Genomic DNA, 12,333 nt, shown 5'->3' with positions numbered 1-12,333 from the left:
AGGCTTACAACTATTTCTTTATCAGAAAAGGTTTCTCTCTCAGACCTATAAAAAAATTTAGCCAACAAGCTTGGGATAAACAAAGGAGGTTAGTTTTGTTTTTCCTCTACTCCGTACCCCTAAAGTCTCCTACCTAGTCTGTTCAAAAGCACAGAATCTACAGCTCTCCTCACTGGTCCTTGGAGGGCTAGACCGAAATGCATTTCCTGATGCTGCCTTCAAAATTTTTTGAGACTTTTATCTTTGCTTGATTTGGCCAAAGGAAGGAGTTTTCACTCCAATGTCCATGGTATATGTTAACAACCAGTGAACTCAGTGACCTGTGTGTGGATTTTTCGTTTTGTGGATCATCTCCGGCTAGTTCATAATACCCTACACCCCACCCCTGCATCCCCCCAACTGTCCTTAGAAAGCAAAGTAGACGTACCATTAGTCTAAAGAGGCATTCCACAGCAAACAGAGGTAATTCATACCTATCCTTCTATGGGAGCTAAATAAATTTTCTGAATTTAGATCCTATTACCTCTAAAAGCCCACTACGCTGAGCTTCTAGAATAAATGCTAAAGAGATGAAAGCAGGGCTTTACTTCTCCATCATCATTTCTCTATCTAGCTCTGGAAAATTCTTACTTCCTTTCTAAATGTGCAGTTTCACCAAATGGCTCCTGTGTTCCAGCGCCACAAATGAGTCAAAGTGCCAGTTGTAAAACTACCCCTGCCTCCCATCTCCCTCCAGCTAAGGGGCCTGGTAATCAGCGTGATCACATTCACCCCCGTTCATACAAGAGTCTCACTTAAGGCTGGTGACTGTGTGTCCTCCTCCATCGGACTGTCAACTTCATCTCAAGAGGCTGTTTGTTAGATTTCACAGGACAGTCCTTATTCACTCACCAAAACATTCAAATAACAAAACTCTTATGGGGTCTCAGCTGCTTCCAAATTGCAATACTGCCCGTTTCTTCTAGGATTATAGTTTTGAAATTTCCTTCCAACATCTGCATACTCAATTCATCACATATTAATATCGATATAAAAATAAACTTCCATTTCTTATAAGAAAAACATGAACTAAATTCACAGTTAGCCTTTTCCCACAGCACTCTGCACCCCAGTAGCTCCGGGGAACAGAGGTATATTGGTATACAAATGGAATATTAAAAATCCACGACTTGGGAGTAAAAGGAGCCCTGAACTCCTCTTCCCCTACCTGAATCACAAAAGGGCTTTCCCGAAACGAGAGGGGACGGACTGGCCTGCTGAAGTGAGCCCCAGGTGCAGGATCCTCACGGCAGGGCACTAAGTACCGCAGGAATGCAGGGAAAAGACCCGAGGACTGGCCCTTTCACAGAGTCTGAGCCCACCAGCCAGGAACCTAACGGGGAGATGAAAGCCCATGTGAGACACACTGGTCCCCGTACTAACCTTGCCTGTTTGAGAACTGTCATCACACCAAAGCAAGTTCACTGTCTTATTTTATTCAGCAGCGCCCTCCCCCTCCTCTACCTCTGCAAGTATGATCCGTCCTGGGAGTGGAGAAAGCATCTCAATTCATTCCCTGGGCTCTGCAGTTTCATTTAAAACAAAACAAAACAAAACAAACAGTCCCTGAGGTCCCCGCCTCTTCCTGGAGGGTTGCTGTACTGCTGTTAAAAGGTTAACTCATCACTGCCCTTTACAAAAGGTTCCCCAAAGGCCTCGGTTTAAAGGTGAATAATCTTATCTTTTTATTGCGTTTGAAGGGCTTTCAGTGTATCAAGACAAATAGCAAGTTCATCCTCATAACCACCAGAATGAAAAACAGTGATTCAGCTATGATTTCATTTATCTTCATCTTCTAGCTAAAATATCATAGGTAGTTACACTGATAAATGAATCTTCACACGTGGTATTGAGAATTATCTGCACCCTGTGCTATACTTAAATTTCCCATCTTGATTTTCACGTGGGACAAAACAAGGTAAGTTATAAATGCAAATTCCTATGCTAAATTATTTCTATCAATATATCAATGAATTTAGCTTCCCGTCTCCAGCCAAATGGAAGACATGATGCCAGGATGAATGATGGCTACGGGAGACAAATGCCTGCTGATGCACAGCAATCGTAACTCACTGAGGACTGTACAGGCACTTACGTTAGACAGGATCTACACCAGGCCTAAGGAGTGCTTCATGCTTAGCAAAAGCCAAAGCTAATTCTAAACTATTATTTGGCCCATACTTTTTGGTCTGGTGAAAGATAAGTCCTACCATTTCTGACTCCTGAAGAGTCCTAATCCAGAGGACAACTGGACATTGTCCCACAGTCTGAATGGTACCATCTGCCCAGCCTGCACAAGTGAAAAATCCATTTTACCAGAACTCTGTCGTATCTTACAGACATCAACAAACCCCGAGCCTGGATTCTAGGTCCCACAAGGACTCTCGCCACTGAGAACTTCTTCTAACTTGACTCAGGGATGACCTGGCAGCCCCCGTGTCTCAGGTCAGCAGTGTTTCCAAGTTAGGACGTGGCTCACAGCTTGGCGTTAGATCAGGCTTGAAGTTCCCCAGCAGGACCAAGCCAGCTGGCGCGGTGGGCGGTGGGGAGGGAGGGAGGTTGTCCAAGAGTCTAGAGGGACAGAAGGCCACCATCAGTCAACGTACCCGAGGTTCCCAACCTGCTCCAGAAGGTCACAGTAATAACAGTAAGCCCTGTCCCTGCGGAGGACAGGGAAGAGGGACATTCTCCAAAGCTTCCAAACAAAAGCAGATGGTTTCTCAGAAAATACTTCCACAGTGACACAAAAGCAGGTCTGTGTGGCTTCTAGCTTCTGCCGTCCCTGTGCAGGGAGTCTTGCCTGGTACCTCACCAACGAAGTCCCCTTTCCGAGACCTGGCAGCAAGTGACGCTGTGGGTACTGCTCACCTGAGAGATCAGGGAGAAGGCGGGAGCCTTCAAACGGTGACCTCTGACCTCGGAAGCAAGAGGCTCCACATCTGCATCTTTGGGGGACCACAGGCAGTGACGAGGGTAACTACAGGGCAAGCGCGCGCTGGCCAGCCCAGCAGAGGGCGCTGCACCAGACTCCTGCCCCCCAACCCCACCCCGCCACCCGCCCAGGAAGCTGGCAATGCAGGGAAGAACCGATTCTTGGGTTTCCTCTTCAAGGTCAGCCGAGCCCAGGGTGCGGATGACCTCAGAGTGGCACTGCCTCATGGGTGCACCCCTCCCAGGACCACCCCCAGCCCAGACCTCTGCGTGAGCATCGGGGGGACACACAGAGATGCCAGATGGACAGCTGCCTAGGACGGCAGGGAGCTAAAAGGAGCACAGAAGCCTGGGCCCACCATTCAAAGGGAAATACAGGAATCTCATCTTCATCCTACTACCTTTGCATCAGCACGTCTGAGCTTGGAGTTACAATACCACAAAAACAAAAGCGTTCACACGCAGAAGGCCTCTGGGGCAGAAGTGCTTAAAAAGAGTATTCTCCCAACAAATTCCCCAGTTGCACAGAAAGAGGGTCTGCCTGTGTCCTCCACGAGAATCTGACCTTCCCTTTTACGCCCACCCCTACTTCTGACCACCCACCCCCAACTTAGAAAGCCTTGAACCTTCAGATACCACTAAAAGTATAAAAGTAACCATAACTTGACCCAAGTTAGAAAGGCCGCTTCTTCTCCAGGGGCAAGAGGAGACAGTCACTCTTCCAGGAAAAAGGCAGTGAAGCTTCAGCTTCTAAACACAGATTCTTTTTTTCTTTTGTAAACATATGTATTACTGAAATGAAGGCTAAACCCACAGAGGAGAAAAATGTACAGTTTACAATTCAATGCCCAAACTTATTTATATACTTACATAAAAGATGCTACCTTGATTAATCAATGTCTGTTTGCATTTCCACATGTGAATTTCTTTAGTCTTGAATTCCATGTCAAGGAGCTACAGTGAAAATATTTTTAAATAAAGCAATAAGCCCTATAAAGCTAGTCTTGAGATAAGACATGTGATCCATCTAATTGGAAGTTTTTTCTCTCTGCTGTGTACATTTGCCTGGCTGGAACTTGGTCCCAGACATGGATATACTGATGGTTTTTCCAATAACAGAGCCAGGCAGGAATGGTGAGGGGCAAGAAGTTATTTGTCACCAACAACCCAGGATCCCAAGTCAAAATCCTAAACAGACCCAAAAGGCCTAAACGCTACTCCAGGAGCTAGCTTCTCTGGCTAACAAACTGTGGCTGTCTCACCTAAGCTGGCATCCACTGAACGCCCCAGCCAAAGAGAACAGGCAGGGCCGACAGGAGCTGTCCCAGGTCAGAACGTTCCAGAGCAAAGCAGAGGAGCTCATCGCTCACACTCAGGGTTCCCAACTACTTTCCTGGGTGGAGGGACTGCCACGTTTGCTCGCTAACAAACCTGTACATCTCTGGTCCCAATTACTTAGCTCGACAAATGTCGTCTCTGCTAAAGAGAAGTTTGTTTACGAGGGCTCCAAACTGGTACACACTCTTGTTAACATCGGCCTGAAGGAATCTGCCAGCCCGTCCCAAGAGGAGGGGATTCAGAGAAAAAGGACTATTACGTGGAGTGGCCGCCATTAACTCACTCAGAGAAAGGTTTCAAGGCTTCATTCTAAAATTTTAGTTCTCAGGTGACTGAGAAGCAACCTCTCCCAGTCATCTGTCCTTAGAGAAGCTCATACTTGGTGACAGAAATATCCTTTGTCCCTCTTTGAAGTCTCTTACCTACGTGAACAGAGAAAACACAGATTTACTCTAATAAACAGGAAAAGGGATTTGATCCCAAGACTAGACTTCCAGAACTGATTAAAATAACCTTGAAAAGCCACCTGGTCTAGCTTCTGCTTCGGGCAGGTGGACATCCAACGCCACACTGGAGAGTTCTCTTATTCTTGATATGTCAAGCGACAAAGACTGGACAGACTTTCTCAGCAGCCCAGCCCCACGTTTCCAGAGCTCGGCCCGCTCCTGGTGATATGCGGTCTTCGCCCCATCTCCTCAAGTCCCTCAACAAGGCAATGAGAGCATCTGCTCTGATAACTCCTAAGACCACACCGGCGGCAGCTCTGAAGGTGGTAGCTTCCAACGACCTACAAAACCAAGGTGCTCTCATCTTACCTCTTGGGAGGGAGGGAAGGAGATGCAAAAGTTACATTTGTTGGAAGTATAAACAGTGTTCCTTTGTGTCAACTTAATTAAAAATCAGGCCATCTGGGGCCTGGGTGAACTCATCCTTCCTATGGGCAACAGGGGTTGTCAATGACCAACATGACATCGATGCCGTAGGCCTCCAGCAGGTCCATAAGAAAGCTCCGGTCTCCTTGGGGGTCTAGACCCATGCCCCGGGCATGCTCAGCTGTCAGAGTTTTGTCTTGACTGGCGGACACCTCCAGCAAAGTCTGAAATATCCGATTGTTTTGCTCTAGGAAAAACCTGCATTCACAAGACAAGACGTGGGAAAGGGAGGGCAGAAAAGACACGAAAGCTCACCAAGTAAGCCGCACATGGGGAACCAAAACTACACTGCTTTGCTTGATATACTTTTAAATGGTTTCAAAACTCAGACATATCTTTTAAAAGAAGAAAACAGGATAAAAGTTAAACGGTTATTCAAGTGCCGCTAAGGTCAGCAAAGAACTGGCGTTAACCATGGTATCATGAGCAAAATCTCTAAGCAACTGACGGCCTGACTGCCAAAAATTTATTTTCCTGTTGAGAGGGAGGTCACTAGGGGTTTAAACACAGCTGTAGGGAGAGGCCCCCATAAACTCTGTTCCTCTCTTTCTGCTTAGTCATAAAGGGAAGAGAAGGACAGAAAACAAAACCAGAAAAACTGATAATGCAGTTCTGAGGTCAAGACTTTATGTGAGAAAGTGAAATTCACCTTCAAAGCCCTGGATGGGTAATTAGAGCCGGCAGCAGGAGGTGAGCCTTCCTAGAGGCAGAGAAGGGCTCTGAATTGGCTCTCCAGCCCCTGAGGTACCCACACAGAAAAGGTGGAGCTCAGAGGCACCGGGGCGGGCACGGGGCAACCTGAAGCCAGCCGTGCTGGAGCGGGCAGTGAAGGAGGAAGGGGAGTCAGCCTGGAGGGACCGATATCGCCATAGCTCAGCACCATCTGTACGCAGCTGGGTTCTTTCGATTGCTTTTTTTGTTTGAATTATGCAAAGAGCATGATTTGAATGTCACAAACTTACAGTACTGTATGAATATATGAACTGTAGTCAGAAAAGGCATTAACTGTCTAGATTTTTCAGCTGTGTTGCATAGAGCAAGGTGCCTAGTGCCCAAAGCAGCTCTGGGCGCTCTGGAATTTCAGATTCAATAGACTGTCAAGCCTTGATGAGACTGCTGGTTCTCTGCTCAGTTCCCAGATACTTTTACAGCTAAACAGCATGTATGCATTAGAAAGTATACTTTATTAGAATCAAAGTACTGTACCTTTGTTGAATTATCAAAGCCAATGTCAAAGCCAGAAACATTTCTAACTGCAAGTGCTATTCCCCACCCCCATCCCAGGAGGCGGGGTAGGAAGACCAAGCCGGAAGCTGGGAAAATTGTTTCTGGTTCAATTACAATTCTGTTCTTATCACTGAGCACTATTTCACACAGCTGCTTATGAATGAGATCAATGCAACGAGGTATAAAGGCCATGGCTCCCACCCTGACCACCAACAGCTCTGAAGGAAAGAAATGTCTTTCAATTCAAGAGTTAAGTTTCTGATTATCCCATAATACTCAGTACAAGGAACTGCTCTATTCAAAGGAAGCAATGGAATGAGAAGTCCCTGCATCCTGAGGGACACACAGAGCTCCTATGCAGCAGACATCTGGATGTAAATGCCCAACAGGAAGACAACTGCGGGGACTCCCATTTTCTCTTAATAACCTTCCCCTGCTGCTTTAACTTTTCTGGGTCCCCCTAACAGCATTTTGGGGCTCAGGTTGACTCTGTGTGGAGCCCAGCTCGAAGTGCCCTTGGTGGCAATAAAGGGCATCCTTGGGCTGCAGCAGGTAACACGGGAGGGACCCAGGCTAAAGCCGTTAGTGCTAAGGGACCCACGGGGAGGCCCACGACCACCGCCTGGGCCGACTTACAGCACAAAGAGGTCCTCTTCACAAGGGTTATAATCTTCTTCTACCTCCTGGGAATACAACAGCATCTGCCTGCCGGGGGGGGAGACGACCGTCAGCCTCTGGCGCAGCTACAAGGACCCCACCAATGGGCTAGGTCACCGGCCAGGCATCTGCACGGTCCACCGCCTCCCAGGGGGGAGGCTGATCCAGAGCGACACACGCACCCTGGCCCCCGTCCAAAGGCAGGGAGAGCGGCAGCAGCAAAGATCAACAGGGCTTGGAGTCCAGGGCTGGTTCTACCCCGTGTAATCCCACTCAAGGGACCACCTCTCCTAACTGTCATAAAATAGGGATGATGTGATGAGGCCATTTATTTCGCCACTGATACCCACACGCTTCCTCGGGCTTCACAGGTTCCAGAGGCCGCCAGAAAGGAGTCACCCCACACATGCCTGCTGCCCATCACTATATGCCTCAACCCCGGCTCCCGGCAGAGGGGCAGAAATGTGCCCAGAGGGAAGGGGCGGCAGGCGGGCTTGACGCGAGCCCCCCGGCTGTCCCGACAAGGGCGGCACCCCAGCCCCGGGCTCTCATCTACCTCTGCTCGTTGAGCCGCCGGTACTTCTCCCGGTCGGCACTGTTGATCTTCAGCAGCGGCTGCAGGTGGTCGTGGTGCGTCTTCACATTCTGATTGTCCACGTAGACGTCGTACAGCTCCCGCTTCTCCTCAAAAATCTTCTCGGTGGTGCCTGCGGGAGCTGGGGTTCAGGCGGCAGGACCCCGGAGGATGGCCCTACAGGGAACCAGCCCGACCCTGTCGGGAAATCGGGGCCCCGGGCGACCCCGCCAGGAACGTGCGGGCAGGATGGGGCAGGCCCCGTACTCACAGGCCACGTAGGACACCTCCACCTCCAGGCTCTGGATGTCGGCCACGTTCACATAGAAGAAAGGCTTGGACTCGGGAACGGTGCCCCCGATGCCCGGCAGGGAGACGTTGGCCAGGCAGCAGCAGCAGTACACTGCGGGGACAGCGGGGGTGAGGCCGCCTGGGGCCCTGCGGTCCCTCCCTCCCAGCCTGCCGGCCGGCTTCTCAGAGCTGTCAGCTCCACCAAGGCGCTCAAACCCAACGGACACGTTTCAGTCTTCGTCTCTCGAGGTCCTGCTTAGCATTTGGCGCTGCTGACCCTCTCCCTTCTCAGAACTCTTACCCACCGCGAGCCCCGCGTCTCCTGGTCCCCTCCCCTCTTCTGACTGCACGCCTACACCCCCTCTGCCTTCCGCCTTCACTGGCTCACCTCGCAGGCCCGCATCTTACACGCTGGCACGTCCCTCCTACTCACATTCTCCCAAAATGACGGCACCCCCCACCCCCGGCTATCAGCTCGGCCTCTGTGCCACCCCCAGGTCTGTCTCTCTGGCCCAGCGTGTCCCCCAAGGTCCTGACCCAACTGTAGCAGTGCCTAGAGTACCGCTCGAGAAGGCCTCAGAGCAGCAACTCGTCACGTCCAAGGTAACTCTGTCACGCTGCCCCCCACCTGCTCCTCCTCGGTCCCCCGCCTGGTGGCCTCACCGTCCTCGGCATCCTAGATTCTTCCTCCGTTACCTCACATACATCAGCACCTTACACCCAGACGCCAGACCTTGTCAGGTTTCTCTCTTAAACATATCAAGCATCCATCCTCTCTGCTTTAATCCAGACCCTTCTCCCTCACCAGACTACTGATGTGTTACCCGATCATCTTACATTATAGTCCACATTCTACAATACTAATCCAACTGTGTCACTCCCGGGCCTAAAACCCCCGAGGCCCTGATATGGCTCAATCCCTTCTGGCCTTGGTCAACACTGGAAAGACTGGGGCAGTTTCTGTTGCAGAGAACTTGGGAAGAGTCCCTGACTTTGGCTTCTAGTTACCTCTATAGCATACGACGCCCACTGGAGGGGGAGAAAATATCAAAATGCGCTTTCGAAGTAAGGCAAATTTCCAAAGGATGAGGATCTGCTCCCCAAAGAACTTAATAAACTGAGACATGCAGCCAGCTGGGTGTGTGATCTGAAAAAATTAAAAGGGGGTGGGAGGGGAATAACTTGTTAGAAATATTGCGAAAACTATTCAGTACAGGTGTGCGCTAACCACCCCTTCCCCTGCCAACAACGACAACAAAAAAAAGGTACCACCAAACAGATACAATAAGGGACGGTTACTTCCACGTAAAATGGTATTTTTCACTTTCAAAGTCTTATCTTTAAACTAGAGGTCCATCATTCAACAGCTCCCCTGATACACCGAAGTGTGAGTTTAGGGATCATTAAACTACTTTCCCCGGCGGAAGCGGTGCAGAGGAAGCGAAGCTGGACGTTAACTTCGGGGAGTCTCTCCGAGGTGACGGACACCTCAGTGAGAAAGTTCAGCTCCCAACACGAGTGAGCACCGGAAGGAAGAAAAGGATGCGCTGACAGTCCCGGGTGAGACCCCAAATGTACAGGGACCCGGCTCCCGTGCGAGGTGACGTGCTGGCAAGTCCCGGGTGAGACCCCAAACGTACAGGCACCCGGCTCCCGTGCGAGGTGACGTGCGGGCAAGTCCCGGGTGAGACCCCAAACGTACAGGGACCCGGCTCCCGTGCGAGGTGACGTGCGGGCAAGTCCCGGGTGAGACCCCAAACGTATAGGGACCCGGCTCCCGTGCGAGGTGACGTGCGGGCAAGTCCCGGGTGAGACCCCAAACGTACAGGCACCCGGCTCCCGTGCGAGGTGACGTGCGGGCAAGTCCCGGGTGAGACCCCAAACGTATAGGGACCCGGCTCCCGTGCGAGGTGACGTGCGGGCAAGTCCCGGGTGAGACCCCAAACGTATAGGGACCCGGCTCCCGTGCGAGGTGACATGCGGGCAAGTCCCGGGTGAGACCCCAAACGTATAGGGACCCGGCTCCCGTGCGAGGTGACGTGCGGGCACAGATGACGGGCTACCCCACGGGGCTCCCTGACACGAGCCCCTGCACCTAACCCCACCCCCGTCTCCTCTCAGTGTGGGATGCGAGAAGCCCTCAACCCTGAGGGTCGCCTCCCGGGACCCTGCCGCCAAGGCACATCCCGGGGTCAAGAGCTCGAGCTCTGACCCAGGGAAAGCTGGGGGCCAGTCCTGCTCTGCCCTCTACTCACAGGGAAGCCTCGGGAAAGCCAGCCAGCATTTTGGGCTCTCTTTCCTCATCTGTAAAATAGGGAGACTGCTGTCGCATCCTTCGTATGGCTAGAAGGACCATTTGAGAAAAACCGTGTGGAACCCTTGGCACGTGGGAAAAGCCACATGCAGCAGCCACAACTGTCGCCGACGAGACATGAGGCTTCAAGCCAGGTGCTTTGTGAGCCTTCTGGAAGGTCACTTCATGCTAAAGCGTCAGAAGTGATACTGCTCTTCAGCCGTTCGGGATGCAGGTGAGAGCACTTCTGGAGGCAGGTGCCACCGGCACCAAGGCCGCGCCCTGGGTGTGACACCTGGCAGCCCTCTGGGGCACCGCCACCCGAGCGCCGGGGTGGCCGCAGCGGTCCGCCAGCCCGCCTCCTCTGGGGCCACCCGGGGAAAGGGCTTCCCTACCCAAGGCATCGCCCCGCACCACAACCAACCCCCACCCCATGCCTGCAGAAGGGCTGTCCCTGAGGGGCCCCGCCTGCCCTCTGCCACTCCTTTGCCACCACGTCCCAACTCTCCAGGAGGAGGGTCAGCGCGAGACCACGGCTGCTCACGGCCTCCAATCACACTCTCTCGTGAAAGCCTCGCATCCTCTGCTTCCCTCCCTCCTCCTGACTGTTCCACCTCAGCCCCCGCCGGCCTCCACCCGCCAACCAGACAGAACAGAGCCAAAGCCCCTCAGGTTCTTCTCAGCGCCCACTCTGCTTATCTTCACGCCCTAAACGTGTGCTTCTCCTGCACGAAGGCCTGGCAGGGTTTTGTCCAAATGTGTCCTGGGCCCTAGAACCCTAGAGCAAACCATCAGTCCTCAATTCTGCCTGTACTTATTTATTCATTCATTCATGGACACGTGTGCCTTCTGGCAAGAAGCATTTCCTACGTGCTCGCTTTGTGCCCTGAGCTAAGCAGTCTGGTTCCCACAATGAACAGAAGGCCAGGCCCTGCCCTGGCACAGTTTACAGGCTGGCGGCAGAGGCGGGTGCACAAGCCCGTAAAGGCCAGGCTGATATGAGCCGCGATGGGGGGGATGGGGGGACGGGGGACTGCAGGAGGGCGTGCGGAGGCCTGCAGGTACGAGAAGCAGCCCCTCCTGGGCCCGGCGAGGGGCCCTCCTCACTTCGGAGAGAGGCGGCCCCGCAGGCTGCGCCTCGACCCTTCTCCTGTCCAGCTGCACAGCGCCACTGACATTTCTCCTGCTTTCGCTCCAAGCCATTTATTTCCCTTCTCGCGGCCTTGTAGCTTCTTCTCTTGACTTGCACAGTTCCCACCTCTGTTTTCCCTCTGCCCTTTCATGCCAGGTACGCTCTCCTCTTCCTGTTCCTTCACCATTGCTGGCAGGCCCCTCGGGGTTCACGCTTCGTCCCTCACCTTTCACCTGTATCCCCCTAGGAAATTCACCTGCTCCTGGGGCTCAGTCCCCCCATTTCTGTCTCTCTCCCACTTTCCCATTTCCCTGGGGGAACATTTACCAGCCACTGTTGGGCCTCTCAGAGAGACTGCGATCCTGCCTTCCTCTCACTTTCCAGGTTTTTTTTTTTTTTCCTCTGTAACAGTCTTAAATCTGACCTCTACTTTATAAGCTTATTTGAAATTTTTCTTTATGTATGTGTTCACTTTGTAAAAAATCCACCGAACTATATACTTAAAATTTCTTAACACGTTGCAGGTGCACAGTGCCAGCGGTCTGAGCACCAGCTGTGCAGGGCCCCTCCCCCAGCTCCTGCGGTTTTGATAATGTCACTTTCCCCTCTTTGTTACTCCAGCCCCGGGAGCACGTGGCAGGCAGCCTCCAAACCCCCAGGGACACCCCCCACCTATTGGTGTTTATGGCCTTATGCAACCCCCTCTTCCTCTTGAGTAACTTGCTTTTAACCACCAGAATACGGCAACATTGCAGGGCTGTGACTTCCACGGTTAGGTACAAAGGATTATGACTTGCATCTCGCTAACAGTCTTTTTCACTTGTTGGCTTTGTTGAAGCAAGCCATCATGTTGGAGAGACCCACTGGGGGCAACAAATAGTCCGCAAGGCGCTCAGTCCAACAGCCCTCAAGGAACTCA

The 12,333-nt window shown here is 52.0% G+C and overlaps 1 protein-coding gene across 1 annotated transcript in view; it reads right to left on the bottom strand.

Annotated features, from left to right (window-relative positions):
• Positions 1–3,572: 3,572 nt before the first annotated feature.
• Positions 3,573–12,333, bottom strand: part of DENND11 (DENN domain containing 11) — a 45,465-nt gene continuing 36,704 nt past the window's right edge. Inside the window, exons 5-9 of the mRNA XM_059933202.1 lie at positions 8,998–9,136; positions 7,970–8,101; positions 7,681–7,831; positions 7,104–7,172; positions 3,573–5,438 (exon numbers count right to left, since the gene is read on the bottom strand). Coding sequence (XP_059789185.1) covers positions 5,243–5,438; positions 7,104–7,172; positions 7,681–7,831; positions 7,970–8,101; positions 8,998–9,136 — 687 coding nt within the window. The 3' untranslated portion in view covers positions 3,573–5,242. The remainder of the gene's footprint in view (positions 5,439–7,103; positions 7,173–7,680; positions 7,832–7,969; positions 8,102–8,997; positions 9,137–12,333) is intronic.

This window comes from Balaenoptera ricei, chromosome 9, assembly GCF_028023285.1.
Source record: "Balaenoptera ricei isolate mBalRic1 chromosome 9, mBalRic1.hap2, whole genome shotgun sequence".
Taxonomy (NCBI): domain Eukaryota; kingdom Metazoa; phylum Chordata; class Mammalia; order Artiodactyla; family Balaenopteridae; genus Balaenoptera; species Balaenoptera ricei.
This window is presented reverse-complemented; position numbering and strand designations above follow the sequence as displayed.